General features: G+C 30.6%; 3 protein-coding genes across 11 annotated transcripts; 1 reads left to right on the top strand and 2 right to left on the bottom strand.

The window, feature by feature from the left end:
- Window positions 1-1970: 1970 nt before the first annotated feature.
- Ptpmeg (protein tyrosine phosphatase Meg) lies at window positions 1971-8968 on the bottom strand. Of its 5 annotated transcripts, none has more exons than XM_069112352.1 (18): window positions 8829-8968; window positions 8180-8271; window positions 6300-6511; window positions 6097-6225; window positions 5964-6012; window positions 5715-5882; window positions 5513-5633; window positions 5348-5435; window positions 5121-5273; window positions 4812-5044; window positions 4569-4739; window positions 4315-4492; window positions 4085-4252; window positions 3786-3961; window positions 3511-3710; window positions 3066-3409; window positions 2700-2984; window positions 1971-2605 (listed from the first exon to the last, which is right to left on the bottom strand). In XM_069112352.1, the coding sequence occupies exons 3-18, from the start codon at window positions 6447-6449 to the stop codon at window positions 2522-2524; spliced, it is 2697 nt and encodes an 898-aa protein (XP_068968453.1). In that variant the 5' UTR covers window positions 6450-6511; window positions 8180-8271; window positions 8829-8968; the 3' UTR covers window positions 1971-2521. The 5 variants fall into 5 exon arrangements, with proteins under 5 accessions (XP_068968453.1, XP_068968445.1, XP_068968436.1 ...); XM_069112344.1 differs by lacking the exon at window positions 8829-8968 and adding an exon at window positions 8401-8715; XM_069112335.1 differs by lacking the exons at window positions 8180-8271; window positions 8829-8968 and adding an exon at window positions 7545-8127.
- Window positions 8969-9107: 139 nt separating this feature from the next.
- dre4 (SPT16 homolog, facilitates chromatin remodeling subunit dre4) lies at window positions 9108-16403 on the top strand. Of its 3 annotated transcripts, XR_011173061.1 has the most exons (21): window positions 9108-9315; window positions 9398-9502; window positions 9799-9963; window positions 10052-10204; window positions 10282-10428; window positions 10506-10772; window positions 10856-11191; window positions 11272-11641; window positions 11717-11915; window positions 12030-12411; window positions 12481-12663; window positions 12740-12871; window positions 12952-13121; window positions 13202-13385; window positions 13494-13572; window positions 13664-13832; window positions 13922-14014; window positions 14123-14188; window positions 14251-14388; window positions 14467-14552; window positions 16266-16403. XR_011173061.1 is itself a non-coding variant. In XM_069112290.1 (20 exons), exons 1-20 carry the CDS (start codon window positions 9247-9249, stop codon window positions 14471-14473), a joined length of 3414 nt encoding a protein of 1137 aa, XP_068968391.1. In that variant the 5' UTR covers window positions 9108-9246; the 3' UTR covers window positions 14474-15262. The 3 variants fall into 3 exon arrangements, 2 of the variants coding, with proteins under 2 accessions (XP_068968391.1, XP_068968404.1); XM_069112290.1 differs by lacking the exon at window positions 16266-16403 and having other exon boundaries at window positions 14467-15262; XM_069112303.1 differs by lacking the exons at window positions 14123-14188; window positions 16266-16403 and having other exon boundaries at window positions 14467-15262.
- On the bottom strand, window positions 16305-18276 carry LOC138179573 (uncharacterized). Of its 3 annotated transcripts, none has more exons than XM_069112510.1 (2): window positions 18177-18276; window positions 16305-16598 (listed from the first exon to the last, which is right to left on the bottom strand). In XM_069112510.1, exon 2 carries the CDS (start codon window positions 16596-16598, stop codon window positions 16305-16307), a length of 294 nt encoding a protein of 97 aa, XP_068968611.1. In that variant the 5' UTR covers window positions 18177-18276. The 3 variants fall into 3 exon arrangements, with proteins under 3 accessions (XP_068968611.1, XP_068968602.1, XP_068968592.1); XM_069112501.1 differs by lacking the exon at window positions 18177-18276 and adding an exon at window positions 18014-18154; XM_069112491.1 differs by lacking the exon at window positions 18177-18276 and adding an exon at window positions 17809-18149.
- Window positions 18277-19037: the final 761 nt, after the last annotated feature.

The following is a 19037-nucleotide window of genomic DNA, read 5'->3' as shown; positions in this document are numbered from 1 at the left end:
ATTTGTAAATTGCTTTGCAGCTTTACTTTATGCAATCACATTCTGCAGCTCACTGGGATTGATTACACATTCGATATTTCTCAATATTTTTAATGGTTTATGGTTTTTCTTCAAGGCAATTTTTTTATATTGGCACCCCATGTATTTCTAAATTTTCTGCTAATATACCGATAACATTTATAGACTTTAATTTGTTATGTTAATTTTATTTTATAAAGATATCTCTGCTATTAGTTTACTATATGAGGAATAATTAAAAAAATTTAAGTCTATAAAATTAAACAAGATATTAATCGTGTGTAACGAAAGAAGTTCATGTTCGTAGTTTTCGTAGTATATTAGCAGTATTAATTGAAATTTAACTTTCCATACCTTCGCCTTTATTTAACACTAAACCTACCAGCGGCGATTAAATTGACCGCTCTCGAACTTCTACACAAATTTAACCATATTTAAACTTTATCATATCACTTCATAATTTCCGAACTTTTCTAAAACATGCATACAATATATTTTTCGGTATTTACTTTTAGTTTGCTCTTTTATTTTCTGAGAAAAATTTGTACTCTGCCTCGCCTACCGTGAGCGGTCATTTCGACCGCCCGACAAAGTATTTTAGTTATTCTTAAAATAAATGCAATCAGTACAAAGAAAAGGCTATCTCAACGTCAAATGACAAACAAAATCAGTAATAACAAATAATAACAGCTGTTACACCCATAATCTTGTCATAAAACATAATCCATCCCTCGATCAAGATAGCCACCAGCTGTCAAGACATATCAACTCAGGCTCGTAATAATCCTAAGAAACCGCCACAAAATTTAGCATTTTCTACAGTCCATTGTTACAAACATCAATGTTTTCATCAATATTTTCGTATAAATATCGCCGTCACAAACCATATTCTTACTTGCTATTGTCCTTTCGACTAGAATACATCTCAGTTTGTTAGCCAATTAGTCGACATCTAAACTTGTTATCTCTAAAACTCAGACAGAAATCATCTCAGAGCGTTTTGTGTAAAGTTGTTATAAAAGGAAAAGTAAAGCATATCAAATTTGACAATAATTTTGTATTCCGTACATAGTATTATTCTGTGATAAATATTTACCCTAGAAATGTCAAGACTTCAAAAAAAAAAAATTATAAAAAGAATAACGGACATAGAAGAAGACTGTTCAGTGTGCGATGAACAAGAAACTGGAGCAACTGAAAACGGCATGGAAACACATGAAATGCTATTTACAACCGAATCAGAGTTGAATATTATAAATAAACGCTTACGTAATGGCAAAAAGGAAAGAAATTATCGTTGACAGCAGAGAGTGAAACTGGGCCCAATGGAACAGTTTGGAAAGAAATAGATGCAAGTCCCAAACCTGGCAGGACATCAGTTCATAATATTTTTAGGGATATGCTAAACGACATATAATGAAAGGACAAGTAAAAACGGCATTTTATCTTATCATTAATCACCGTATAAAGGATCATATAATAAAATGTACAGAAGAAGAAGCATTTAGAGTATTGGGGGCTAAGAGGGAGCTAGATGCAACAAAACTAGGTGCATATCAGGCAAAATTTAGATGTCTCATATTTGTAAAATAAAATTTGGAGATCTGCATTTTTTTCAAAAACAATGAGCAGAAATGACATTGCTGAAATTATGAGGTTTATATGATTTGATAAGAAGAGCGAAAAAAGCCAACGTTTACGAACGAATAAATTTGCAATGGTATCTACAGTATGGGGCCAATTTACTGAGAATTCACAAAATTGTTATAAACCTGGTGCATACATTACTTTTATATAAGGAATCGCGGAAAAAAACCATGCAATAAAACTATCAACAAGTTCAGATTCATTACTACAAAAACTTGTCAAGTAAAAAATTGTAAAGGTTACAAAATTATGAAAATTTGTTTAAGATGCGGGAAATATGTATGCGGCAAATGTACGGATTTATGAAAGTTCATCATTTTATATACATTTAGTTCTAAATTAACCATTATCTAAGTTAAATCATGAAAATTATTACTTCTTTAATCATTGATTTGACCGCACACGGTAGGGATAGGTATACACGAAGTGTTGGTAGGTTTAGTGTTAACATATAGAAATAAAGATTGGTAGTAGTAATAATGATGACAGAGGTAAGCCATAATGAACAATTATTCCAAATAATGCTTCGAGATTTATACTTTAGCTTAAACATAATTTAGTGAACTTAATTTTATCGAAATTTCATTATTTACAAAATATTGGTACATAAATTAAAAAGGGGGGGTAAGCTCTAAGGCGTGAAAAGTTATATCTTTCGAGTAATTAAATTTCTAGATAAAAAATATATTCGTAACGGATAAAAAATACTTATTTGAAACAGTGTATATCTCTCCTATTAATGAATAATATATGTGTATATTATTGTCAGAGTATAAAATTATCTTCTAGTGATGTGATATTTCGATAAAATGTAAGAAGAATGATAATTACAATGCATTCCAAATTTGTGTTGTTTTCACCTACTGAATTCAGGAAGTGGCTTAGCTATTCCTTCACTGTAAGCTTTATGGACCGCCTCACATACGAATCTATATTGACTCTAGAAAAATAATTTTTTTTCATTACATATAAAAGATAATTTTTTTTATATATAAATTTCAATTTAATAACTTAACTTGTAAATTTTAACTTACAGCATTTTGTATCATCATTGCTCTTTGATCTCTCATAGATCGTACGATGTCCAATGGATACACCGGTTGATTCGCTTCGATAAGACACAGTGCTGTTTCCATTAAGACTAAGACACCTGTTCTACCAATTCCTGCAGAACAATGAACAACTGCCGGTTCCACTATTCCCGTTCGAGCTGCCCGCACCCTTTCAGTAAACGTTGTGAATTGTCTCCAATCGCTAGGAACTCCATGATCTGGCCAACTACAATATTGCATGTGTGTTATATCTCTTTCTTCTCCAGTCTAAAATGCACAGAAATTACTTAGAATTTTTCTAGTATATTTATAATAATATAAATTATAAATATTACTTTATTTTCTTACATTAATATCACGGAGTATGAATTCTCTAAATATAAAAGTATCTTCAACATTTTCAGCTGTAGACGTGAGAGTGAGATTTCGTAACGTAAGAGTTTCATTGAGCGCAGGCCAGTATTGATGGCATTTTGCTCGGCCACGTTCGACCAAAGTTGTGAGCATTACAACAAGGGTACTACCCGCTTCGAGAACCATCTGCCAAAAATCAGCGACAGTCGAAGACAAAGGTCCTTGAGTAGCTATATATCTGTTGATAATACCAGATCCTGGTATTTCCATATTTACATAGTTAGCATTGATATAATCTCCACTTGCAGAGCCCATAAGTATCACTCGAGTAACATCATCTACACAAATTATAATTTATTTTGTGAAGCACATGTTTCGAATCATATTAATATAGTACTAAGGTACTGATATAAATTCTTGTATTTTTCTTTATGCTTACAAGGTGAAATATCTCGATAACGATTTTTACTCTGATTTTCAGGTTTTTTTGATTCAAGAGATGTAAGTTCAGGATTCTTTCTATATAGCTGTTCATACTGCGCGATTAAAGCACCGCTCGCAAGACCATCAGCAAGAAGCAACATCGACTGTGCTAATGCGTCTGATCCAATAGCTGCATGAGGTGCATCCGGAACGTACCTGATTATTTCAACATAAAAATAAACATTAATCATTGCTTTAGTATAACAAATTTAGTTTTATTATCTGTAATACCTATATGGAGGTTCTTCTTCAGATGTTTCATCAGTACCAGCTAGTGCATTATATAAAGCATTCGGTCGAACAGTTAAGGTCAGTTCACCAGAGCCCGAATCACGAGATTGACGAATTAGATTTACTACATGTTCATGTAACAATCCACTGACATCAATTCCATTTATATACACTACCTATTTATCCAATATATTCCATTATATATATATATATATATATATAATAAATAGTTTGCAAAAGTTAATCTAGATAACTTGAAAATAAGTTCAATTTAATTTCATTAAGATACAACAACTAACCTGATCCCCTTCGTTTAATTTCGGATAACAGCGATCAGCAGGAGTATTTGGAGCTACCCTTGATACTAAAATAGGCATATCAAGATCTAAACCACCTTTCACATTAAATCCAAACCGACCTTGTTCATCTGGTGTCAGAGATATTGTAACTAATCCATCTTCTACTATCTACAAATACTCATATTTATTTTGCGCACATAAAAACTGTTTATTAAAATATTAATAAATACCTGAGGAGCAGGCGAACTTGTAGGTTCACTATAATCAGGAAGATCATAAATGTTCCTTTCAGCAGTTGTATCATCATCAGCATAACTTAAAACTCTAGAACCTAATACAGGCGAAAATGCATTGCCTTGTGTATGCGAGCTCGTTATTTCTTCACGGAGGGACAAAAAGCCACCTTCACTATGGTACATAAAAGGAACAAAAATTAATATAAATATAAAAAAGTTACAAATATTAAATATAAGTTTCAACGAACTCATCGCTAGGATTTCCTTCACCCCATGCTCGACGAGGTTCACGAGCACCAAGAGACTGAACTTTATTATCATATGGTCTAGGCGGTCTTCCAGGGGGCATAGATAATTTTCCTTTCTCTTCGATAATTGGAGCTGATGTTACTCCATGCACTAATCTTTTACTTGGAGATCTAAATAATTTAAATCATTAAGTTAATATTGAACTAACATTATGTTATTAATATTGAATAAATCAATGTTACCGTATAAACGTTCTTTCTACTCTTGCTCTATGCTTCCCATCCTCAACTGTTTGAAATTCTGTACGTCCTGAATATGTAAACCTACTGCTTAAAGTAAGTGGAAACCGCCTTGGCCTCGTTTTAGGACTGTGAAGTCGGAAAAATGTATGGTGCTCTACACACGCTTTCCATAAATTTTTCGAACTCCGATATGTTTGCATGTTGAAGCCAAGGAGAGTATCATAGTTCTCTGACTATAATAAAATTAGTTTGTATAATATAACAATATGTAAATTGGCTTCTAAATTGTAAACTGGATGTTTAACGAACCTGTTCCCTTCTCAGTTGAATGAAAAATTGTTTCCGCTTAAATGATATTTTAACTATTTTTGACCATGAGAACACGTTAATTTTTATTCCATTTTGAAACACTACTAAACCTATAGATGTTACACCTAATTGTATTTCTTTATTTGTTGAATCCTAAAAAAAATATTTATATTAAAAGAATGCGTATTTTGAAAATCTGCAACGGAGGTTATAGAATAAGTACATACCCTAGCTTTATGTAATTCTACTCCATACATATCTAACCTTTTTGCATGGTCTAGAAAATTGAATTCTGCATCTGCTGGTAATTGACCCCTGTAAAATCGTATAAATATTCTATAAAGTTTTATAAACATTGGGTTATTAATATTATATATATAACTTCAACATACTTATGAAGTTTATGCAGCTCAGCTATTTTCTTTTCCATTTCTTCAGTTTGACCTGGTATTAATTGCAATCTAGAAAGATATCCTGGTCCATGTTCTTCAGGATGATAGTCACCCAACTCAGCTATAATTACATAAAAATATAATGATGTATTATGAATAAATTTTACAATGAAACAGATGTTACAATGTATCTAATACATACATTGAACAGTATAACTAGCAATAAGGCATGCTGTACTTGGCGATAATTGAAGTCTTCCATGAAGAATATCTCTCCTAATTTGTAAATAAAACTGATATCTAGTATATTCTTCTTGTAGTTTACTAGGATCAGATACATAAAATTTCACTTTGAAATAGAATTGTCCACCTGAAACAATACATTATATTAAATTATCTTTCATCTTTTTATATTTAGTAGTGTGAACAAGCATCTAAATACGATCTTTACCCTTACTTCTTATCTGCTTCTTCACTGGTTTACTAGGATCTAACCATCTCTAAAACACAAATTCAATTATAACGTTATACAATTAATATAAATTTTGTAAATAGATTTTAATAAATTGAATAGAAAAGTTTACCATTACATCTGGTGAATATGTACATGTTGTGGCTCCATTTTCATCATATTGCAAACCAAAATAATCTTTTTCAACAAGTTCTAAATGTTGGAATACTAAATCTAATAATGTTTGACCTTTTGCTCTTTTCTAAAACATTTTGAAATATTCATATCATAAATGCAACACAAGAAATACTATTTAGAACCGCTATATAAACTCACATCTAGTTGAAATGTGTGTTGCGTGTCATCAAGGAAGACAACAGTAGCAGAAAGAGATTTCAATCTACGATTCCTTGCTAGTTCAGCACCACGAACGTGGTAGCTCCCACTGGAGCCACTCAACGCTCTACGTGATACACTTTCAATCATTTCAAAGATACGAAGGCGTGTCAACCACCTTCCCGACACCACCTCTCTGCTATGCTGACCACCTAAATGAAGAGTTAGAAAATTATTCAAAATATATTAATTGCAAATATAAATAGCTAAAGAAAATTGTTATATATAGGTAAATCAAACAAACATAAATCTAATTTTAACTGTCTAATAATTCAATGAGCCAATTGTCAATTATAAAAAGCAATAAGTATGTTTTTGTTTATGCAAAAGTTTATTCATGTTTTTAAGCGTTAGTACATATCATTAAAGGAGCTTAAAAAACATTGCTTTGAGTACTGCAACTGTAAGGTTAAGGCAACAATTATGTTGTCAATTGTAATAAATAAGCATATTGAATGAACCAGTTCTATGCATTGTCACAGACTGATCAATCATATATCACTATTGAAAATAATTACATTCAGAAGATGTCATTGAAAATAAATTCATAGAGTCAGTAATCTAACGTCAGTTACATAAGCAAGTTCATATGTACTAGGTGCCAAAATAATGTAGAACAAGGCATTCTGAAAATAGTTTACATAAAAGAAGCAAAGTAAAACTCTTTAAATAAAAATACATCTAAGTGTCTTCTAGCATTAACCTCTCATTAAGTAGTCACTAAAGCATTATTTCTTTTTCTTTAAATCAAATAAAACATATAAAAATGCATTCAATTCATCACTATTAACTAAAACTGAAAAAAATATTCAAATATATTTCTAAACAATTTGCATTGTGACAATAAAGCATAGATTTATATTCGCAAAAGTTAGTTCATAAAAATACTATTTTCTATATATTATAAATAAAATATTAAGAGATTAATTTATAATACATTATATTAATATATTATATTAAAATACAAAATAAATATTATATTATATATTATAAATAAAATATAAAAATTCAAAGTATTTCAAGTAAAAATTGTTCTCTAAAAAAATACAGAAATTTACTCAGCAAGTTTGATACATTAATTAATACATATGTATCATGAATATAGTGAATGAAATAGATATTTATATGCATTGAAGTGACAGTCTCACAATTACACTAAACGAACAATGTAAAATCTCCACTTACATTCATGATCCGTTGCACTACCTTTGATAAGGCTTTCACAGGTGTTTTTTTTAACAAAACGAAAAATGGTCCACGATCGTTAATATTTTTGCAGATTAGATTCGACGAACCATTAAGAAAAATATAATTCGCCCCAGTCGAGACGAAATTTTTTAAACAACTTTTTCTTTCTTGCAACTCTTTTCATTATTTTTTATAGCGACATATTAACGCGCAAATGTAATTCTAATCAAGGCAAACGATGTATAAACCAGTTGACATTATTCATGGGATCGTTTTGCCATAGTATGTGGTAAAAAACATGTTAAATAGTATAAAAACTGTGTGTCTTTCACTCACATAACAACATATAAGATAACACTAATAAATCGGCATGAGCGAGCAATAATGTCAATGAATTATGCTCATAATTCTTCTAGAAATTACTAGAATATAATATATATATATGATCATAAATAATTATATCATTGTTTCAAGATAATTATTTTTTATAATGATATACCATAAAAATTGAAAGTTTTATTTACAGTAAAATTGTTTGACGCCCTGATACAAAACTTAACAGTGTATGTATATGTATTTAATGCACACATGTGTGCATGCATTAACATTAACCATAGAATGAATAGTCTTACGATTCGTTATTCAATGTTGTTTTTCCAAGTATGATCGGTATATATAAGGTATCCCAATATTGATGGTATAGATGAGGTGGAAGTGATTGTACCTAAAGAAAAAATAGGTCAAAAATATATTTGAAACGAAAATATAGAATAAATTCTGTACATTTAAGAATTTGTTTTCGAGAAAATTGAATTAAAAAATTTGTTTGGTATATATAAATTTGTTTAATTACCAACGTGATATCATTAGTACTGGGACACTCTGTATATTTGTTATATACATAATATGAATCATAAATGGCGTATGATAAAATTAATGAAAAGATGTTTTAATACTTTTACAGGACATAGGAATAATAAATATTAAAGTATTTTTATATTGTTTTATTAGTCTATACTTTTTTCCTCTTTCTTAGTCCGTATTTAATACATACTTTAATCTCAATCATATCCCATTTTTTTTATTCATTCAACAATATCTGTTTGTTATTACAAATTTTTTATGCTGATATTTTTTTAAGACAAAGATCAATTTTAAACAAAAAATTTTTCTATTCGTTAAAATAAAAGCGAAATTGAACACAAAAATTCAAAACCCTTAACAAGGGTAATAATTGGTTAATATTCTAAAATGTGAAAAATATAAAATTATTTGACAAACTATTGTTTAAGATTTTCACAGTAAGATTTCACACAAAATCGCGTCAGATATATTAGCACTGATTCGCAATCGTATTTATGATACATCAAGACAAGTACGCAATGGTATAAATATTGCAACATTTGTTTATCAGCATTTACTGACTAATTCTCTTTCAATACTTTGCATATGTAAAGAATTAATCATCAATACACATTGTGGTGTGAACGTTAGTTGAACAAGCGGCCGTTTGGGGTGTCGTTAATTTCTCAAACTACGCTGCATGAAACCATTCCCGCCGCGTGGGTTATAGTTTGTGGATTACGGTTGCGGTTTGGTTATAAATCCCGCCATCTCCGCAACACGAGCGACGATTTTTGGTGTATTATAATTATGCCGAGTTGATTTCACAGAACCACGAGGTGAAAAACAAGAAGTTATGGCAAACGTATCCGTTGATAAAGAGACGTTTTTTCGGCGTATGAAGCGGCTTTATACCGCATGGAAGGTAAGATATTTGAAATGTTTCGTTCCGTTAAAAATAAATGTAATCGTTTGACAAACAACGTATGATCATTTTTATTAAATAGGATGGAGAAGTTGGTACAGACGATAGTTTTAGTAAAATGGATTGTCTCGTTTCCGCCGTGGGCACGGACGAGGATATCGTGTACAGCAAATCGACAGCGTTGCAGGTAAGTTATACTTTTTGTATTGCTCCAATGTGTTTTTGCATCTTATATTTTGCGTGTGTACTTGTAAACAATAGCATAACCTTATCTCTGTAATTCTGAAAAATATGGTTTTCATAGAATGTTACAAGTTTTTCATGTATATTATACATATTCTTAGTTTGTCACGGTGAAAAAAGAACAATTTGTAGATTTAATATTATCAGAATAAATTTCAATTATGTAACTAAAGTGTTGTAGTTTCTTTTATCATTTTGTTAAATGTAAAAGGTAAAATTATTATAAACATATTGTTTCAGACATGGTTTCTCAGTTATGAACTTACAGATACTATAATGATCTTAGCAGAAGAGTGTATCTGTTTCTTGGCTAGTAAGAAAAAAATTGAATTTGTCAGGAAACTTGAAAATCAGAAAACGGAAGACACTGGTGTACCTTCTGTAAAATTACTTGTGAGGGATAGAGTATGTATTTTCTATAATTTATATTTTGATTTAATAATCATTGAATTTTATTTCTAATGTTGGTATTAAACTCTTTTATTTTTTAAAGAATGATGAAGATAAAGCCAATTTTGCTAAACTTATTGAGATCATAAAACAAAGTAAAAAGGGTAAAACATTGGGTGTTTTTTCTAAAGAAAATTATCCAGGTGCCTTTATGGACGCGTGGAGAGCTGCATTAAAGCCAGAATCTTTTGATACGGTGTGCGATTTTTTCTTATCATACAATATATAATACCAAACATTTTGGTTATTTCATGATATACATTAATGTGCTAGATTGATGTAAGTGCTGCAGCTGCATATGTAATGTGTCCAAAAGAAGATGCTGAAATTCATACCATAAAAAAGGCTTGTTTAGTATCTGTGGATGTCTTCACGAAGTATCTTAAGGATCAAATTATGGAAATTATAGATTCTGATAAGGTATTTGGTTTTTATTCATTTAAAAATATTTAATATCTAGGCACTCTAGTTCTAATATCTATATATCTTTATTTCAGAAAGTTAAGCATTCAAAGCTTGCAGAAGGTGTAGATGCTGCTATAACAAATAAGAAGTATGTAACTAGTGTTGATGTTACTCAAGTAGATATGTGTTATCCTGCGATAATACAAAGTGGTGGAAATTACTCTTTGAAGTTTAGTGTTGTTAGTGATAAAAACACTTTGCATTTCGGTGTCATTGTTTGCTCTCTTGGAGCGCGTTACAAATCTTATTGTTCCAATATAGTTCGAACATTGTTGGTAAATCCTACCAAAACCATTGAGGTAAGTTTTAAACAAAATATTAAGTAATAACATGCTTTAATAACAAATTAAATATGTTTAATAATTATATACGTTTATTGTAGGATAATTATAACTTCCTTTTACAATTAGAAGAGGAGATTCTGAAGAAATTAGTAGCTGGAGTGAAAATAAGCGAAGTATATGAAACAGGGGTAAAGTATGTAAAGGATGAAAAACCAGAGATGATTGATCATTTAACCAAACACTTTGGATTTGCGATGGGTATCGAATTTAGAGAAAGTTCTTTACTTATTGGTCCAAAAACTCATGCAGTATTAAAGAAAGGCATGGTATTCAATGTAAATGTTGGGTTGGCGAATCTTACAAACTCAGAAGCTACTGATAAAGAAGGAAAAATCTATGCACTTTTCATTGGTGACACAGTTATGATTAATGAGGTACTAATCTTTGCTTTAAAATCATGTAATTTTTTTAATATATCGAGAAATAGAAATTAGAATAAAATTATTTATTTCAGGCACAACCTGCTACGAATTTAACACCTTCGAAAAAAAAGGTAAAAAATATTGGAATATTTGTTAAGGATGAAGAGGAAGAAGAAGAAGAAGGAAGTGGAAAGGAAAATGAACCTAAACCTGAGATCCTTGGTCGTGGAAAGAGAACAGCCGTAATAGAATCTAAATTGAGAACAGAACATAGTTCTGAGGAAAAGAGGAAACAACATCAAAAAGAACTGGCACAACAGCTAAATGAAGTTGCAAAAGCTCGGTTAGCTCAACAATCTGGTGGGAAGGAACAAGAAAAGATACGGAAGTCAACAATATCGTACAAAAGTCTGAGTCATATGCCAAGAGAACCAGAAGTAAAGGAATTGAAGTTATACGTTGGTAAGTGTATTTGTATTTTGTTTATAAAATAAGTTTGATATGTTATTTATTATACGTTATATATCTATATTTCAGACAAAAAATATGAAACTGTAATTTTGCCCATTTTTGGGATTCCTGTACCCTTTCATATATCCACAATTAAAAATATTTCTCAGTCGGTAGAAGGAGATTACACGTACCTCCGAATAAATTTTTTTCATCCTGGTGCCACAATGGGTCGGAACGAAGGTGGATCATATCCACAACCCGATGCTACATTCGTCAAAGAAGTGTTAGTGTACAATTTTATTTCATTTCTTATCCCTTATGATAATTACAAGTTGTATCAATGTTAAGATGAATTGTGTAAATATATGTTAATAAAATTTTTATTTTTATCGTCTAGAACATATCGAAGTACAAACACCAAAGAGCCTGGTGAAATTTCAGCACCATCTTCTAATTTAAACACAGCCTTTAGATTAATCAAAGAAGTTCAAAAGAAATTCAAAAATAGAGAAGCAGAAGAAAGGGAGAAGGAGGATCTTGTAAAACAGGACACTCTAATACTCTCTCAAAATAAGGGTAATCCAAAACTAAAAGACTTGTACATTCGACCAAATATCGTTTCGAAGAGAATGACAGGAGGTTTAGAAGCACATGTGAATGGATTCCGTTACACTTCGGTTAGAGGAGATAAAGTTGATATTCTTTACAATAATATTAAAAATGCCTTTTTCCAACCGTGTGATGGCGAAATGATCATATTGCTTCATTTTCATTTAAAAGTATATATCTTTATTTTAGTTTTATTTACTCTTACTAACGATCATTTACTAAATACAGACTATTTTCAGCACGCAATAATGTTTGGTAAAAAGAAGCACGTGGACGTGCAGTTTTATACAGAAGTTGGTGAAATCACAACAGATTTAGGGAAACATCAACACATGCACGATCGTGACGATCTTGCTGCTGAACAATCAGAACGAGAACTTAGACATAAATTGAAAACTGCCTTTAAGAGTTTTTGTGAAAAAGTAATGTTTAATGATTTAAACATTTTATTTTACAAGACTAGTAAATAAATTCTAAGAAATAATAAATATTATTCAGGTCGAAAGCATGACGAAACAAGAAATTGAATTTGATACACCGTTCCGAGATCTGGGATTCCCTGGAGCACCATTCAGGAGTACTGTTCTTCTGCAACCCACTAGTGGTTGTTTAGTAAATCTCACAGAATGGGTAAATTTTACTGCATATATAATTACTTTCATATGAACTATAAGTACCAATTCGTTAATCATATTTCTTTCGTATTTTAGCCTCCATTTGTTATAACTTTAGAAGATGTTGAACTTGTTCACTTTGAAAGAGTACAATTTCATCTTAAGAATTTTGATATGATTTTTGTTTTCAAAGACTATCATAGAAAAGTCGCTATGTTAAATGCCATTCCCATGAACATGTTAGATCATGTAAAGGAGTGGCTAAAGTAAGTTCTTTGCGTTTCTCTATTTTCTATGGATTTAATTCCTTGAGAATAAAATATAAACATGCTACTTTTCTTTTTAGCTCGTGTGACATTAGATATACAGAAGGTGTACAATCTTTGAATTGGACAAAGATTATGAAAACTATCACAGATGATCCTGTAGGATTCTTTGACAGTGGTGGTTGGAGTTTCTTGGACCCAGAGAGTGATGCAGAAAATGATGAAGTAGAAGACGAGGAGGAAGAAGAAGACGATGCTTATGAGGTATGGAATTTAATGTAATAATTATAAACAATAAGACAAGTTTGCATATTATAAGATTTAATATTAACAATTATATAGACATTAACAATTTTTATTCTTTATTTGTAGCCATCTGACTTTGACACTGAAGAGGAATCTGATGATGATTCTGAATACTCTGAAGCTTCAGAAGATTCAGATAGCGAAGGTAATATTTGCAAATTTTATTTTATTTAAGTACTAAAAAAATGTATCTTGTTTATTATTTAGTATTTTTTTCCCTTAAATTTACATTTTAGAAGAGGAGTTGGGTAGCTCTGAAGAATCTGGTAAAGACTGGTCTGACTTAGAACGGGAAGCAGCTGAAGAAGACAAAGAAAGAGGAGAAGATAGATTCCATGATGATTATAATTCAAGTAAAAAGAAAAAGGGAAGTCGAAAACATTCACCATCACCATCAAAAGACAGGTATATTACTTGATTTTACATATTTCTAAGGTATATTACTTAATCTTACATATTTCTAAATTTGTCGCTAACTCAAATATATAACTCAGGCATAATTCGAAGCACAAGAGTTCTTCAAGTTCAAAAAGTAAAAGTTCGTCCAGTAATAAAGATAAAAAATCATCGTCGTCGGATAAACATAGGTAAGAAATTACACGTTTTTCTAGGACGTAAGATTTCAACTATTTTAGACATAGAAAGACGTGATTTTGTGTTAAAATTGTGTTAAATATATATTTCAATAATTAAAGATCGGATCGATCACGGAGTGGAGGATCACACAAGAAAGTGTCTCCTTCCAAATCATCCAAACACAGGTGATTAGCACAAATACGTGTGTGCTTGGCGATGTTACATTTCATGTTCTGTTTTTGTTTAGTCCCAAGAAGAGCGATAAACATGATAAACATGATAAACATGATAAACACAAGTCGTCAAATCATTCTTCGTCTAGCAGTAAGAAACGAACTCGTGAAGATAGTGCAGAAAGAAATGATAGGGGATCGAAGAAATCTAAGTATGTATAAATATTCTATAATATTAATTTGTAACGATTTATAATATTTTTTTTATAAATTACTTATATATATTATAGGAAATAAGGGAGATATCCACACATTGGAGGAAGCACATATGAAAACACAAACACCGAATGTTGGTTCTATATTAAACTTTCTTATGGTACGTCGATTAAGTTAGAAGGATAGTACATTTTCTTGCATTGATTCATTTAAACTCTTAACAAACGATTTGTTATTGATATTATTTAAAAGTTCGATAGTGTGCTGCTAAGGCTTGGATACTTATCAGTATCTGCTTGGTGATAGCGATGTAATGTGTATGAACTTGTACGGGTAATTTAACATAAATTTACGAATGAACACATTTTTTATCACTTGTACATAAAACTCTTTTTTAAGTAAAAAAAATGTCGATCTTAATTATATAATATAACTACTAACACGTATCATTTCATTCCATTGTTCGTTTGCTGGTAGTATTCAAATGTATTTGTAATAACTTATTAAGTTTGTGAATTAAAAATGTATTGAAGCATTGAAACGGCATCCATTGTACAGATAGTATATATAAAAAGAAAACAACGTCTTGTCTGTTATAAATATTGTTTTTTTATTAAATGAATACGGAAATTAATTCTTAATTATAATAAACAATAGGAAAACTTACAGGTATATAATTGTAACACACTCTCAATGCAAGACAATGCACTAGTGTTAACTGTCGTACGTAAGACACCCAGAAAATAGATATTAATTTACTAAGCGAAGAAAGCTGAAATGGATCAAAATCGTTGATAATTTTGTTCGCACGGCTCTGAAATTTGTACCTTGGTAAACAAAATAAATACTTTTTAAGTTATTTATCATTAATGTACGAGATATTGTCACTTATTGACAGAGTGCCCACAGAAATAGAATCGTTGCTACTGTAATATATCACGGTCATGGTACATTTTTAAAGACGGCACAATTACCTAACATTTCTTGCTTTTGTTTGAGTTAAAATTTTTATTTCATTTTACAGTAGCATAAAAATCAAACGAAAATTCATTCGTCCTTCAGATCTTACATAATTACTTTCTTAACTTCGCGAGAAAGAACGGGATATTGAATTCATAGATTTGTACAAAGGTGAAAGTAGAATGAAAGTAAACAGCTCCACTAAATTTTATTGTATCCTTGACTTCTTTTTTCCTTTCAATATTGTGTTTGATAATAGACATGGAGGAACGTTTACTGACTTATTATGTTTTAAATTCCTTGGCAATGCCATATAATAGATGCCAAAGAAGAACCGTTTCAATAGTAACATAAATGTAGGTGAAGTGAAAGTGTACCTCTGGTTAGTGGTTCTGCAGCTTTCTCCATAACATCACTACGTATATATGTGTATATATATATATATATATATATATATATATATATATATATATATATATATATATATAATTCTGGCAGGTGACTTAGTTCGACATTTCACAAGTTGCGAATGACTCCTTTTTTTTTACAATGAATGATGTTACTTGGAATGTGTGTTGTAATACTCTTTCTACGAATGATGTTGGCGGACGGCCAGTTTAAAGTATTTTAAGTATGTACCAAATTTTATAAAGTCAAGTAAAATAAATCATCATCCTTTTTCAAATGATTACCTTTTTAATTAAACATTTAGATATATGTACTCTTATTGTTGAGATAAATTTATATTACAATTTTTAAATGAAAAAAAATCGTACAAGCGAATTGCCTCATTTTCAGACATTTATTTACGAAAAAATGAAAAAGCCTAAGTACATCATTATAAAAAAAAAGACTTATTACATTCTATAAATAATTGTTATAAAACTTAGATTCAAAACATTTTTTACAAGAGAACGATGACGATGATGATGGAGAAGAAAAGCAAGCGAGTCTAATTCCGTCCTATCTGATCGATTTGAGCTTGGAGATTGTTCACCACTTCCGATGGAACGTGCGCTCCCAGAATTTCGAAAAGATTAATCTTCTGATCACCAGGAATCGATTCGTACGCTGCCAATTCGATACCTTCTTGAACCTTTTGTATTGTCGCATCTTTCGGAATAAGATAGGTATTCTGTGCCTGTTTTATAGCCTCGTTACTGAAAATTTGACCATCCTTTTGTGGAAATGCCATAGCTACTCCCACAATCAATATTGTTGCAAATAACGTAAAATGGACTTTCATCTAAAATAAAAAAATACAAAATTTTAGTAATTATTCTATATTTTATATTCTGTATTTTTAATTTTATGTATTTTTAAATAACAATTTTTCATTTTATTATAAATTATATAATAGTATTATTATTGGAGATTTATTAGATTAAAGAAATTATTGGATTAAATATTATAACTCTGTTTTACTAAAAAAAAAGATGCATTAAAATAAAGAATATCCTGCTTTTCCCTTTAATGAAGAAGATTGGGATTTGAAACGATATTTATCTTGTATTTTGTCATGCTGTGAGAAGAATGGTTGAACCGATTTTTGCAATCACTCCTCTGATGCAACGAAGAACGCGCGTAAGAGAATAAACATCAAAAGCAAGACGGTTAATTATTAACGACAAATATTCGTAATATAAAAATTCGTAGCACCAATTTGTTCAATTACTAAAAACATTGTATTGCATACGCTATAAACCTAAATCGTAAAAATGAACAAATAATAATATAAAAACGTAATTAATGATATGATATATATAGATATATATTCATGAAACTATGTTATAATAAACTATGTTACAAAATTTTAAATCATTATACTGTTACAAAATAAATGAAAGAACAAGAAATTTATAGTATTTTAGCGCATGAATTGGTGCATATGGAATTGCAATATATTCTGGTGAAATTGATATTTATATTTACGAAAGTAATGATACTAATCTTGAAAAAAAATGTTGATGAATGAAAACATTATGGAAAGATTAGGTGAAAATCATCACTTTTTTAGGATGATCCTGCAATATTATTTAATAATTATGATATAGGCAAGGATAATTTATACATGTACTTCCTTTTGTGAAACTTAATAAAGAATAGAATAAATATAACTTGTACAAAACGTCTTCGTTAACAATGATTTTTTATTACATTTCGCGTTCCATAATTTTGAAACAAAATACTCTAACAGTTTCCTAATTGCAAATTATGTAAATCTATTCTACACTTTTATATACATTAATCCATAAATCAAACAACTTTATGTTTTATCAGATTTCCAAGCTGCTCATTAGTTTCCCTAGAGATGGATTCACACTTTCACTCTCGTTAGCGATAAATCAGCGCGAGATAGAACTTTCTGCCAGGTGGATCAACTTTCTCACTTGTTTCATCCTAAATGAGAGAAAAAGCCTAATAACTAAATTTTCGAACGAAAAACTTCGACTTACATTGACTGAACGTTAAACCACAGAAACAAACACACCGATATTACTACGAGAGTCCAGTAGGAACGTTTGAAACTGAGCAACGATAGTTAAGTAAAAAGTATAACTCTCTGATGTCCGTGCAAGTCGTAAGCGCCGCAGGGTTAGCGGTAAAAGGAAGTTGAGGCTTGGCAGCGATCGTAACAACGATCTCGTGAATGGTACTCACGTTGAGAGTGCGTCGTTTCACAATCGGTCAACGTCGAGCGAAACTAAGCGCGCGATCGGCGGAAGCGGCTTTTATACACTCGAGATGCTTACGGGCGGCGCGGCAGTACCACACCACTCTTGTATCCAGGAGAAGATCCATCTTCCAATTAGTTAATACTTACAGGAAGAAACGGATGCGATCATCGTTCTCTCTCCTGATGTGACTTCCCAGGTGGAAGATTCAAACGGGTCCCTACTAACATCGGTGTTATTGTGATGTCACAGCTCACTTGTTACTTCATACAATGTTTGCTTATTGATTAACAAGTAAGGAAAGTATTATGAGTATTATTAATTTGCAGTAAATATAGGACAAATGTTGCATGTATGAATAGGTAATTTAGAATCTCGGTAAATAGTTTTGGTAAATAGTTAAATAGACGTGCATAATATAGGAAATGAATATGAGTGCTGTTAAGGAATTAATTAAGGAATTATGAGTACTATTAATTTATTGTAAACGTAAGATACGTATAATGTTGCATTAATTGATTTAGATTGTTAGTAAGTATTATAGTTAGATATATGCAAGTATGTAGTAGCACATACATTTGAATTCAACGAAGCAACTCTTTTAAAGCTTTTCTCTTTACGCTTTTACAAATACCATTGCACGACCCGCCATGAATATTAGTGGCCTGTTAACCAATATGTAGCGAGCCGTTGAGTCTACCGCTGCACCTGATCCACGTTTCACTTTTACCATTGTTTTTCTCGAACTATCGAAGAAGCAATACTGCCCTTGTTATTATAAAACTTTATATAAAATTTAGATATTTACTTACCGAATTTTTTTATAAAATAATATAAAAATATATCGATTATGGCACGATATTTCAATACAAAATGGTCAATAGATTTCTCGCATAATCCATGACTTTTTTTAATGTATTCAGCTTCAAGTAAAAATTTCGAAATGAATTTGGAAAAAATTTTCATCCCTATTAAAGTAAGATATGTGCAACATAATTATTACATAAAAA

Source organism: Bombus flavifrons, chromosome 1 (genome assembly GCF_040668555.2).
Source record: "Bombus flavifrons isolate JBK064 chromosome 1, iyBomFlav1_principal, whole genome shotgun sequence".
In the NCBI taxonomy this organism is placed as follows: domain Eukaryota; kingdom Metazoa; phylum Arthropoda; class Insecta; order Hymenoptera; family Apidae; genus Bombus; species Bombus flavifrons.
This window is presented reverse-complemented; position numbering and strand designations above follow the sequence as displayed.